Source organism: Saccostrea cucullata, unplaced genomic scaffold (assembly GCF_032062105.1).
Source record: "Saccostrea cucullata isolate Sc308-1 unplaced genomic scaffold, CSIRO_AGI_Scuc_v1 ctg2174, whole genome shotgun sequence".
NCBI lineage: Eukaryota > Metazoa > Mollusca > Bivalvia > Ostreida > Ostreidae > Saccostrea > Saccostrea cuccullata.
In genome coordinates, this window is record NW_026919847.1 from 78,385 (window position 1) to 92,555 (window position 14,171).

General features: G+C 31.0%; 1 protein-coding gene across 1 annotated transcript; it reads left to right on the forward strand.

Moving 5' to 3' along the window:
- Positions 1-5,925: 5,925 nt before the first annotated feature.
- On the forward strand, positions 5,926-8,569 carry LOC134239249 (E3 ubiquitin-protein ligase XIAP-like). Its single transcript, XM_062721415.1, has 4 exons — positions 5,926-7,451; positions 7,617-7,758; positions 7,897-7,977; positions 8,242-8,569. Exons 1-4 carry the CDS (start codon positions 6,117-6,119, stop codon positions 8,394-8,396), a joined length of 1,713 nt encoding a protein of 570 aa, XP_062577399.1. The 5' UTR covers positions 5,926-6,116; the 3' UTR covers positions 8,397-8,569.
- The last annotated feature ends 5,602 nt before the right edge of the window (positions 8,570-14,171 follow it).

The window sequence follows — 14,171 nt, forward strand, 5'->3', positions numbered from 1 at the left end:
AATTCATTCCTACTATAGCTATATATTTTTGTCCATGCACAAAGCCGTACTAAGGAATTGGAAAGGTTTGATTTTTTTATTATTTCTGATGCCATGGGAACAGGGGTCCATAGCAACTAATGAAATAATCACTGGTTTCAGTTTGCATGCAGACGCATTCCTGCATGACTGTCAAAAAATTTAAGATCATATTCCTGGCAAAACTATTTTTATGCATAAATAGAATGTCTGATCAAAAGGAGATTTATTCGCATTTTCGAACAAATATTGGGTTTTTTGATAATCGAAAAAAAAGATGTTTGGACAAATATATTTTTCTAGAGTTTTGATATATCAAAAGCCATATTATAAATAACAAAATTCCACTCGAATCATTTCTGTTGCAATTTGTTTGAAGTTTGGGTGTTTTTGAGTTAGATTGACTGGATTAACTGAAATTGCTCTCACATTTGATCCTGTATAATTATCTTTAAACTGAATTATTAATAATAATCATTTAACTTCATAAGGTAATAACACGACATATCTATGTTGCGATTGTTAAATCTATAAAAATAATTTTAGTAAATCAATATGCATCTAATTGACAATTTTAAAATCAGGGGGCCCGTTTTACAAAAGAACTTACACCTAAGACCAAAATTAATTCTGCGATTTTATTCTTCTTACAGTGAAATCTTAGAAATATGGAGGTCGGGTCCCCAGAACCAACTGGTTCTTTATTTACAATAAATGTTATAAGTATATAGAAATACCTTTTCAGCCTTTAATTACTATCGTAATGATCACTGAACATTTTCACGCGTTTAGTTGAAATATTGAACATTATTTTTACAGACTCAAAATTAAAATCCACAGCCTTGTAAGACCATGAAAAACACATTAGCTTAAGTTTTCTTTCCAACCGACGTCACATTTTATGTAAAAGTATTTGTCTCTCACATCCTATGACTTGCACTATATAAATGAAAAATGTCAGCTATGGTACTTTTTTGACCAATTATTGTGCCCCGTGTAAAATGTTACTGGGGGTTGGGGGTTGGGGGGTTGGGGGGGTAGATAGAGAATACAAGCACGTAGCAGCTGGTGGAAGCGCTTCCCACACTTCTTTTTCCAAACATCTCTTTATGTTTAAAAAATCTTCATTGAAAGACCACCGATAGCTTCCTCCCTCTTTTTGTTACAGTAAAGCCAATCAAGGGTCAAGTCGTCTTGTATGAATAGCATTTGGTACTGAAGGAAGTGGGAATTACATCCCCTTCCTCCAAGTAAATAGGAGTTTCGTTTTCTTTCTCTGGCTTGCCCCCCCCCCCCCCTTTCAAACACGATGGCACGTCACTATTATATTTAATACTATTGACATGTATGTATGTGAAGACATTCCTTTTTTATTTTAACAAGAGGAGGTACTTGTTAAATAATATTGCAAGGATAAATAATCTATAAAATACATGTTATAACTGTAAAAAATACATTTGTTGAACAATCAATTCAGCTTTGAGGTCTTGTATTAAATTATCTGCTATTCTTTATTGGATATTGTTTGTTAATCAGTTGTTTGTCCTGTTTAGACCAAAAATACAGGGAATATACTGTTTTCCTCGCCATATTTATATAAACACTAAACAACACGAGATGTTTTATTTAGATCACCAGAGTTCAATCAGTGAGCATGCGCATATTTAACACTAGTGCGACACGGGTTGTCTTAATCGAATACACTCTAGGTGACCTTGAAAGTCTGTTTACGCGGAAAGAATTTCACTTGTGATTTGAAACAATCTTATGGTCAGTTCCGAGTTCACACCTGTTTAAAAAATATATTGGGTCTCTGCCGGTGGGCCAGGGGCGCCGTATGTTTATCACACCTTTCAAATTCTTCAGCTCTGACCACGGCAAGTGTATAACACACTCAACTGATATCAGGCGAAATTCATCTTCCAGGTTTCACTACAACAACGATTATAAACTTACATGTACTTTGTTAATTTATTTAATATCCTATTTCAGACACAAATAAGCATGTATCTCGTAGATTAAGATAAAAAAAGCATACTGAACATAAATTTGCAGACTTCTGATAAAGTTTTAACCAGCCGATTCGTATCGCTTTCTAGAAGGGGGGGGGGGGGTTAAAAAATCGCTAAATATCTATATGTTTTCTCAAACTGTTTTTTTTTTGTTTCATTTTTCACACGATATATTTCAGAATGAAGTAATATTCATGTCGAAGTTTGTACATTTCATTTGCCAAAAATTCGGCTGGTGATTTTTGTATTCAGCGTGTAAGTTGATCACTATTTTAAATTAAAAAATTTATCAGATTATCATCTCTGCCTATTCAGTAGATTTTCGAGTTTACCGCATTTAATATTTATCTCCATATTTTACATAATTACAGATTAATTCAGCGTTAATCACGGCAATAATCCTTATTGAATCTGTCCAATGATTCGCCGAGTATCGGTACCGGTATCAAAGAGCAGAATTAATGTACGAGTCTGATTCTTTTTTTTTAATTATTCTAGACATAGTACATATATAATTATATTTATTTTTTAAATTCTTACAAAATATTAATTCACTTAGTATAATCACGCATCTGATATGTACTACTTATGAGTGCATACGTACTTAGGAAAAACGATCTTGTATCAACAATTTAATTGAACACGGTTAAAATCAAAATCGAAAGTAGAGACAATCAAGTAATTCATTTATGAAAGTGTGTTTCCTCTTAGTGTAATATAATAATAATAATAGTCTATTAAACTTTTTATAACTAATATAATTAGGATATAACTTGAAACGAAATTGTACATTTTTTTTTTTTGCTGGACATGAGTACGTTGTTATTAAATTTAGGACATCTTATAAGTTTAAACATCTGTATGCGATAAATTACCAAAATTAATTTATGGAAAAGTACAACAAATATTTCAAAAGAAAGTTGATTTAATTTTATTAAATTAGGGCAATGAAAATGTTTAAAATATTTATCATCAAAACTGTGACACACCGTGTTACACGGTGCACAGAAACGCTGACTTCAAAGACGCCGACAAGGTTCGAGGTCCACGCTAAAGCGTGGACTTGCGGTCCACGGGGCCCCGTGTTTTTTGCGGAAAACTCGTGGCCTGTACTGTATGTTAGCTTACAAGATAATTATAACGAACATAAAATAAACGATATGTAAAAATCCCTGTCACATCAACTCCTCAATCTTTAATTATTTGCTAGTAGCAAATAATTATAGGTTGATGAGCTGATGTACATTTTCTATCAACATTATGATTGTGTTTTATCGATTCTAAAACTGCGTATTGTGTTTTAAGCAGGAAATATGATCACATCAAAGGTCATGATCAGCCTTTAAGAAACATACTTTCTTGAATGAAAATTTTTAAATAGATAACACCTGAAAACTTAATTGACCTTAAACTTTATTCTCATAATTGACAAAACAGTGAAGAGAAGATCTGCACAGTATAATAGACAAAAATATAACATACATGAAGAGGGGATAATTTTTTTTACAGGGTATATCAACCGAGAGACTTAAATAGAATTTCACATAAAGCGTGCATATATCCTCGTTGAACTTTGAAATCATACATGTCATATTCACTTCGATATCGTCTATCACCTCTGAATGTAACTCTGCGAGGATAGAACAGGTCTTTGAAAAACTTAATGGTATAAAGATATAGTTAAGGGAATTTGCCAATAATTTTAATTTCGCCATTTCAAGAAATGAATTGAAAGTATCGAGATAATACTTTTCAGTATTAGCACTGAAAAAAGGTCCAAAAGTGATTTTTTTTTCTTATTATAAGTATTTATTAATAATGATGCAAACTTTTAATTAAAACTTTTAATTAAAGCGAATAAAACTTTACAAAAAACGCGGAAGAATAAGCCAAATTAATTTGTACATGTATGTTAAGTAAGTACTCTGTTAAATATTCCTGCTGTACATGCTATAGACCGCTAATTGATACAACACGTATCTCTATTCATGCATAGGTAGGTCAAGTGACGTCAATTTAAATGATATCAATACGCAGTGAATTATTATAGATAAAACAATAATCAACATAACTCATTCTTCAGTACTGAGTTCAGATGTGTGACTAAAGGGTTATTTTTTAAAAATAATCAATTTCATAATTTATGTACATTAATTGAGTCAGTACCCTTCCTGCTTCTGAAAAAAATTGATGGGAAGATAATCTGAAGTCTTAAAGAGGAGTTAGGTGTCCAAATGTACAAGCATGTCTGAAATTTTAACGTAACTTGGTGTCCACAGTGACTGTTTTTTAAATCAATAAGCTATTCTTTCTGGTGAATCCTTTTTGAAGTATATAAACACTAGTTTGCATGTTTTATTGCATGACTTATTTCTGCCTTATTCTATCATAATTAGAAAATATATCCAAGATTACTAATGGACACCGTTACTTACATAAGCACTAAACAAGTAACATGTTACTAGAATTTAACAAGTTGTTAAAATATGAAAATAATGCAATCAATAAGGTATGATGAAATCATGTTTAATGTTATATTAAATGGAATTTATTTAAAAAGTCACAATTTTTATTTCTAGTTTCAAAAAAGGAGAAATTATGTAAGTAACATGGACACCTAACTCCGAATCAGGCTTTAAAAAGGAACATAAAAAATAACAAGACAATCGAACACTTTCTTTAATACTTTTAATATTTCATTTCAAAGTTTAATAATAGACTAGCTTTCAAAGAGAATTAAAGCAGACAAGTAAATTGTCAGATGGATTGCTAAATATTCTATGTCTTCTAATTTGAGTCTTGTGGATTTTGTGTCATTGTTACGAACATAATTCAGTCAAAAAATGTATATAAAACAAAATACAACATGATGTAATCAACACATATGCTGTTTAATAATATTTATCATATATCCTTGATAAAACCAGAAAGAAGGCAATTAAAGTACAAATTATGTCACCACTTCAAGTTTTCGTGTCTCTGTTACGAACGTAATTGCGTAAATGATATGGCAATATTAAAAAAAATATTCAATAAGTATTCATCCTTTGATAAGAGCAGAACAAAACTAACGAATATAGAATAAAATATAGTACAATAAAACTTTATCACTAATAGATTATACAAATAATGCAAAAACACTGATGTTCGTAACAAAAGACGCGAATCAAAAGTCAAATGTTGACTCGGACAGATTTATGGAATGGATAAGCAACATATTTCAGTTTCTGATTAATAGTGGTATTACAATGACTGTATATGTGTTAAACATTCACTAAAATTGATACAATATGAAAATACTTACCGAATCTATTATTGTAACTTCTTTTTTTCCACATGGACAAACGAGCATCGCCATGTTTTTTAGCAGAAGCTGCGCAACCTTTTACTTTTTTCTGCTACGGACAAACTTATTTCATTGGTTTTTATTTTAGCAATCATACTGAAAGCTATTATGTTTAACGGTCAAGACACCAAACATTTTATTTGATTACAAAAAGAACTGAGTTATGTTATGAGCATATTGTTAAAAATAATTTATCACACATACTCATTAATTAAACACAGAAATTGAACTTGATAAATTATTTAATGTTTGTAGAGAGGTGTTAAAAAGTTCAATGCATAGAAGGCAGAAAAAAATAATTAGGATAATTGTATTGACAAAATAAATATATTATTTCATTTATATGAAGATAAGAACATTATAGGATTTTATTTTTAAATAAAACAAACACAGTCACATTTTCTGTGCGAAATCCCCTAAGTGCAATTGTCTTAAAACCTTCAACACTATCGTATATAAATAAGCAAATTTTGTACAGAGTGTTAATATGACAGTTTTGCGCTTTTATTTGTTTTCTATAAAGAAGACTTTTTTTTTTAAGTTGAAGAAGCTAGGCTTGCATTTAGGATAAAAGAAGAGAAATTAAAGAAAACACAGCTGTGCGATATTGTCCTAAAACCTTTAAACTTCGTAAATAAATAAGCAATTTTTGTACACAGTGTTAATATGACAGTTTTGCGCTTTTATTTGTTTTCTATAGACTTTTAAAACGATAATAGAAGGAGTCGCCAATCTTCAAGATGGCCGACAATAATATTGAAATCTCTGAGTTAGAAGAGGATCAAATTATTATGCGAAATGAGTGGAGACGAGTTTCAAGTTTTGCTACTTTTCCTTATAACATTTCAGTGAGTACCATTCGCCTTGCTCAGTCGGGATTTTATTACACAGGTAGAGGGGGTCTTTGTCGTTGTAATTTCTGCGGCTATGAACAGAGTGAGTGGACACAAGAATCTTTACCATTTCATTGTGATGAAAGTTTTAGAAGTGAAACGGATGAACCAATTAACCATGAAATCGATGGACATTTTTCTCCTGATAACAATTTATCAACACAATTAAATCAATCCTCTTCATCAAATACAGAATGTGGTTTTTATTTAGCAAGTACACATTCTTTTATTCGTCTATGGGAAGGAATTGGTGCATCTTATCAAGAACCATCTTTGGATAGCAATCCATCTCAGAACCATCCTGATGTCTTCCAAATGCTCAGAATTGAAACCTCAGATTGTCCTGATTTTAATGTCGGTCAACAGCCTCATCTCAGAGAGAGTAACTCTAATATTTACCGACAATTAAGAATTTGTGAAGAGACAAATTCTCGGTTTTTATCGTCAGAAAATAGCAATGTGACCTCAAACCAATCCACAAGGGAAATGATAGAGAGCGAATTTTCCATAACTGAAGGGAATGGTATATCTTCTCAAAGGGAAGAAAATAACCAGCTATCACAGAAGCAAACAAGTCGGGTTTTGCATCCATCAATTAAATATTTTTGTAATCAGAAAAAAAATGACTCTGTCAATAATTCCAACAGTTCTAAATCTACACAAGAGTCAAATCCTATTGAAAGGAGATCTGAGGAGTGTGCGAATAGACATCGTCAACATCAGCTACATCGAAGAAGTCTACCCGCAATCGATATAAGTGATTTTAATCAAGGACAAAGTCTTGATATATCTGGTTCCCTTGGTTCTTTAAATTCAGATCGTCACATGAGGCAGTCTTGCAATCTGTCAGACTTTGGAATTCTTAAAAGACCAAACCAAGATATTCTAGGACAAGAATGCCCTCCAATGAGCAGATCCGTGAGGAATACACAAGAAATACCACAAACATACACAGAAAGGTTGGCAACATTTCACAACTGGCCACCCTACTTAAGACAGCGCCCAAGGGATTTGGCGGACGCTGGATTTTATTACACAGGATGCATTGATTGTGTACGTTGTCCATATTGTAACACGTTCTTCTCAGAATGGGAATCAAATGATATACCATTAGAGGAACACGCTCGGCATTCTCCAGATTGCAAATTTATCCAGCAATGTCGTCAAAGACAACAGGACCAGGTAGAACAACGAAAAGAGTAAAAAAAAATATCATACCTTTTCCAAAATACATGGATATGCATAATATTAATCTTTCTGACATTATTGTATTCTGCTATAATTATTCGACGCTTCTGTAGTTTTTTAAACTTAATTCAGTTGTCATTATTTGTTTGTAAATTTCAGGATTTAGAAAATCAACAGACAACAAGGGAAACCGTTACACTGGATCATATAAAACATCTGGATTCTCTAAAAGAAGCGCTCGATTTCTCTTTTAATATTGACGACATCCTTCGAGCATACAACACGTTATCCCAAACACTTGGTATGATATTTTCCCAGCACTATTTTCAGATTTAAAGTATTAACTACTAATTTTTGGTTACAAACTTATCTATGTCCGCTACGAGTTTGCACATATTTTTGCTGATATCACATGAGACCTTTTAAATCTTTTTTGCAGACATTCGGGATGTGACGTCAACAGACATACTGAGATTCTTCTTTGAGGCTGACCAGGAGGAGGAGGAAGCCTTCAGTGGAGGTGTGTTATGTCAAAGTTTTATTTTTGTTGTTGAGGCTTTAATTGCGAAGATTTTCATTTTAAAACAGAATTCTGATTTATAAAATTTCACTACTACCTGGGGAGAAAAACATGATTAAGCGACCCCCTTTCATTTTAAGCGTACTATTTAAAATTGCTTAATTGCTTTGGATTCATTAACTCATCGTTGATGAAAACAAAATTTAAAAAACAACTTTCTAAATTTTAATTGTATTGTAATTTTATGATAAATACATATTACAGACAGCTGTGTGTGCTGCATGTGTTGTGATCGTGTAGTGTGTGTAATGTTCCTACCATGTCGTCATGGATGTTGTGATGAATGTGAACATGAAACAGAGCAGTGTCCCTACTGTTCTCAGTACATCAAGGCAGTGCACCGTGTGTATGTCGGGTAGAAAAGTAACTCTATTCATAAAAGTATTGGAAAATGTAATGGAAATATTTATCTTTCCAGAAAAAGCATCATTCCATATGTTTACAAAAGTTTTATATCATATCATTAACAATATTTATATATAGGCAGTAAATCATTTATTTTTAGCATTGAGAAACAGATTTGAAGACGTTAAACTACAGTTAATGTAATTATTTTCAGTTGAATTCTTTGGTACTGTTCTGATTTTTTTTAATGTGTAAAAGTTGAAGGAAAAAGGGCGATAACTCAAATTGAAATCTTATTCATATATCATTTAATACTATACATGTAGCTAAAATTTCACTGTTATGTTCATGGCACATGTGATACTTTGGTGCCGTAGCAATTAAAAAAAATTATATGTTTTATATAAAATAGATAAGTTATTTGTACAAAATTAAGCATAAATTAAGTATGCTTATTGTAAATGTGAAAATAGGAAATGTTTGATTCAGGTTTATATCTTTGCATTTTGTATATAGAGGAAGTAAATAATATATTATTGTTATTGAGGCAGTACTGTGTTTAATAGTGTGCATTTTGCCCCTAGTGGTTTAATTTAGTTATAGCACATTTGTAATGGCAGATGATTTTTTTATTTACATGTTATTAACTTACCAAAAAGATCCAACGAAAAACTCATTCTTATGCATTTTTCGGTATTGGATTTACATTTTCTGAAACGAAATCAATTTATAGAGTTCGACTTTCAGTGAACATGAAGGAATATTTTTGCAATTCTGTTGATTTATATATGAAGCTTATCCTGTATGATTAATATGTTTCAAATGAAATAAATTTTCTACATAAATATGTAGGTTTTTTTTTTTATTTTAATTTGATTTTAAGAGGGTAATGTAAGCTGTTTTTCTTTTATGATGAATGTAATAATATAAAAGACACCGGACATAATTTCATGTGTCAAGGGTCCGGTAATGACAACCACAATACCTAAAGGCAAATGCAATAATAATAATTAATATTTTTTAACTATATATTCCAAATTACAAAATCATCTGCTTTTTAAGATTATTTGTATGCATTTGCATAACCTACTGAGACGTCGATCACTGTAGAAAAATATACAATGTATCTTTCTGTTTTTGTATTCTGGAGATCTATCACTTAAATATAATATCTCTTTTACATAACAAGTTCTCGAAGTAGTCTTTCTTCTACAGTAGGAGAAGTTTTGAAATAGGTTTTCTTTTACACAATTGAATAATTCACTGTTTCTTTCTATACAGAACTTCGTTTTCGATGCCTTCAAATATCAGTGGATTGTCTAGGTGTTTCATTCTATTATGAAAAGAAATAAATTTATGAAGTTTGGAATTACGTACTGAGTATTTAAAAAAAATGAAAATCTTTTTCAACAACTGATTTAAGCTGGAACAAAATCATTTTACTGCAGTTGCACCAGTGTGGTGATATATGAACGCTCCTATGTCATGTATATGTTCTGTTTGAAGGTATGTTAGTACACGGACTTAACCCTTCTCTTAGGTCCTAAGAGAAGGGTAAAAGTCTGTTGTATTCTTTCAGATTAACACAAACAGTCTTACATTAGGATTGTCTGTATTAATTTGAAAGAATACAGGTCGGCGAGATTCATGTGTTTTAGATAAAATCATGTTTCTCCTTTATTCGGCGTGTTTTTGAGTCATAAATTCATTAATTTGAAACACGTGTTAATCCTGTTTTCCTATATAGTGTTTTTCATGGGTTATCAGAGAGATAACGAGAGCAAAATATAGGAAATGGCTCATTCTAAAGAAAAACATTTACTCAGGTATATCTGTCTCTAGTTTATGAAAAAAGTTGAAGATAACATTAGGTGATAGATCTCAAAACAAGCTGTAAACGATACAAACCTTAAAACCTTTGAAGAAGGCATAAACATGGACCTCTGTAATTATCAGAGGGTATCAGGTGCCTAGCTAGGAGAAATAAGTACATCTCATGTTAGCGGTCTCACACGCGTGAGTCCCATGTATTGATCAGGAAAACCGGAATATTCCGCAGTCAAATTCATTAAATTGAACCAAAGGCTTATGAATGAAACTAGTCAGCCAAAATCCGATTTAATGACTGGTTATATTTGCAGAAAAAAATCTTTATATAAACGATTAAGAAATTTGATTTTTATAAAATGCTGATTTTAAACGAGATAGTTAAATTTCTTTCAACATCATTTCATGTGCCAGAAGCCTGCCTCCCTTCAAAATTTTATCGTACTCAAAACAGTCTCTTGAATAAATTCAAATTTACAAAATTTTTAAGAGTGATTTTGGATGAGAAAAATATAAGTTTTTTACCTAGTAAACTCCAAAAAACACTAATAAAATTTAGAACTTCAAACCACCACCTTCCAATTGAAACTTGTAGATGGTCAAATATTCCATTGGATGAAAGAGTTTGTAAAATGTACATGTGTAATACAGGGCAAATAGCAGACAAATCTCATTTCATTTTAGAATGTAAAACATTGAGCAGCATCAGAAAGACTCGCCAAATACACTTAAGTTTTCTGAAATTATGTCAACGACAAATTTAAAATCTTTAATATCTAAAATAAACGACACCGTCTGTCCTCCGTAATTTAAATGTTATCATACCATTTTTCTTTTCTTTTTTTTCTTTCATTGTATGTTTATTGCTATACTTTGTACAAATGTAAATGCCTCTCATTTATGCTATTGTATCATAATTATATTTATTATTTTTCTCACAATTATGACGACTTATTTATATACTGTACCTCATGTACCTTTGATGTTGGTGTGAGTCAAATAAATGAACTGGAACTTGAATATCGAAGAAGATGGGAGATGTAAACTCCATATGCAAGTGATAGTGGTATATTGCTACATAAATATGGAACTTGTTCACTTCTTCACTCTTAACAAAGTAAAATTACGACCATCAGTTTTGATATTGGATTTCAAATTCTTTTACGTAGTTATACCTTCAAGTGTTTCTCAGTTCTATGTTGTTATGAGGAAGCGGAAATAACGAAATTTTATTGACGACGGATTTTTCCATTATTTCCTGATCATGACAAGAAGCACACGGCGGGTGTGACCGGTCGGCATGGAATGCTCACTACTCTGTGGCACCTGATTCCACATCAAGCTGATATTTTGGAGGTCCGTGTTTGCTCTGCTCCTGTTTTGTATTGTTTTATGGACTCTCGATCTTGAACACCTTTCGTTATCTCCATATGTTTCATCAAACATGGAAAAAATTTCAATCAATCTCTATGGAATCTCTTAAGATTTTGCATTTCTTGTAATAAGCTAATTCATTTTAATTTCCTCTTTCTGTTTGAGATGCTGTTTGATACACTGTAAGATAAGATAACACTGTATATTCTGTCGGAAATATTCAACAACGCCCAATTGATGAAATTATTCCATGTGATATAAAAGTGCATGACACGTTATTCATACAAATTCCTTTTCTTTGCTTTAGAAGCTGAGATCAATAGAATCTTTGTTTGAGATTATTCAAGAGAGTTTATCCACAATAAAAGGCAGCATTTAATCACAGTGTCTATATAATTTACAAATATGTGTCCAGTGCTTGTAGGAGTCCACAGAAAATGTGAGACAAAAAGAAACAAATTTAAAGTAAATACTGACTATAAACAATAAGGGCCAACTAACACCTATTTGTATCACAAATGAGAAGACTTTAGCATTTTATTATCAACTTTCCTTATTACGAAAACTATCACGCTATCATCTGAAAATAGTGCTGTCGCCTCCCATCTCATTCGATATTCAAGAGCTAATCCAACATGTCCAAGAACATTCACTTTTTTAACAGAACAGGCTTAAGACAGTTAAGCTGATTTACAGAAATTTCAATAACCTCGTTTTAAGTCAGCAATAAATTCTATATTGTCCTTGTAATGATAATTTTTCTACTAAAGCGTTTCAAACTTATTATTTAGTCTTTGATTTAATACAAAATATTAAATTTTGTACAATAAGGTGTCAGAGAAATGTTTTCTTAAAATATTAAAATTTTCTCATTGAAAATTCCCATTGAAAGAAAAAAGCGAAAAATTACTCTTTTTATGGGTGATAACAACATTGTTCGTGTATCCTGTTTATAGATCCTCAATTTAAATGGAACGCCATATTAACATAAATTCAAATATTTGTACCTATCCTCAAATCAATTGTACCTATTTTTAATTCAATTGTACCTCATTTGTACCTATCGATTATACCTACTACTATTTCTAATTATAATTCAATTAGACCTATTTTTAATTCAAATATATATCTATCTTTAATTAATTTGAAGATAGCACAATTGATTTGAAGATAGGTACAAATGCCATGAATTAAAGATAGCTGCAATTGAATTAAAGATAACTGCAATTTAATTGAGCCTATCTTTGATTATCAAAATTCTGACAATAACAACTACTCCCATTAAAAATACTTTGTACAGATCGTTCCGTTCTCAAGTTGCTGTCAGAAAAAGAATTGTACCTAGGTGCAGTGGAATTATACATATCTTGAATTCTTTTGTGGATATGTTTTAATTGTACATATCTTCAAATCAATGATACATATCTTTAATTCAATTGTAACTATCTTTAATTCAGTCTGAAAATTAATTGTACAAATCTTCAAAAGAATGGAAGTTAGGTATAATTCATTAAACCTTTCTTCAATTGAATTGAAGATAGGTATAATTCTATTGAATAAAGGTGTAATTTATTGAACCTAGGTCTAATCATTTACATCTATCTTTAATTCATTTAGACCGATCTTTAATTCATTTGAAGATAGGTTTAATTATTTAAAGATAGGTACAATTATTTGAAGATATGACAAATATTTGAATATATGTTAATTTGGCGTTTCCATACATTTAAACCTCGTGGGGGGTCTGAACTTTTAACACGTGGTTTTTATTATTGAATAATAAAAAGTAATTGTCACACCAAAAAAGCTTATAGAATCGACTGAATATCATGTTTTTATAAACTATTATCCGTTACCTTTAAAAAAATATTTTATTTTAATTTCTTTAAAGGTCACAGGTTGTTTACCAACAATCTGACGTAATAAATATGTCGGATATGTTGAAAAGATATGTAGTAACTGTCTATGCTACAGACATCGGGCTTCTCAACAGAAGGTAATGTATATAACAATGTTTTGTTTTTCCATATTTCTCCGTATTTCGTGTAACAATGTTTGGTTTCTGTTTAAATATTATAAAAGTATAAACAATCTTTTGTAAATGTTATCATTCTTGTGCCTCGTGGTTATTTCCGGATATGTCATTTGACTTGTGTTATTTTGTGTTTTATTAATGATATGAGGCATTGCAATCTTGAATTGCAAGGTGTTAGTGACAGTCTATTATTTTGTTACGATGAATAAAACATCTCAATAGTTCAGAAGGTTCATAAAACATTCTGTCAACATTCTGTGATTATGGCAGTGTGCTTGCCTTAAGTCAAGAGTAGGTCACTGAGTATATTAACACATTCTGTACTACTTTAAAAAATACACATTAATGTTTGCATGAAGATTTCAAAATGTTTTATATCAATGATGTCTGTTTTAAGTACTATTGTAACCGTGGTTATATTTCATTACTTGATATATAGATAATGAGTAGGCCTTTTTTAAGTTGTTGTTTTTCAGTATCAACATTTCATATTTTCATCATGTACAGCTTTCAACTGAACATGTCAACCAAAGCATATACTTCTGTAATTATA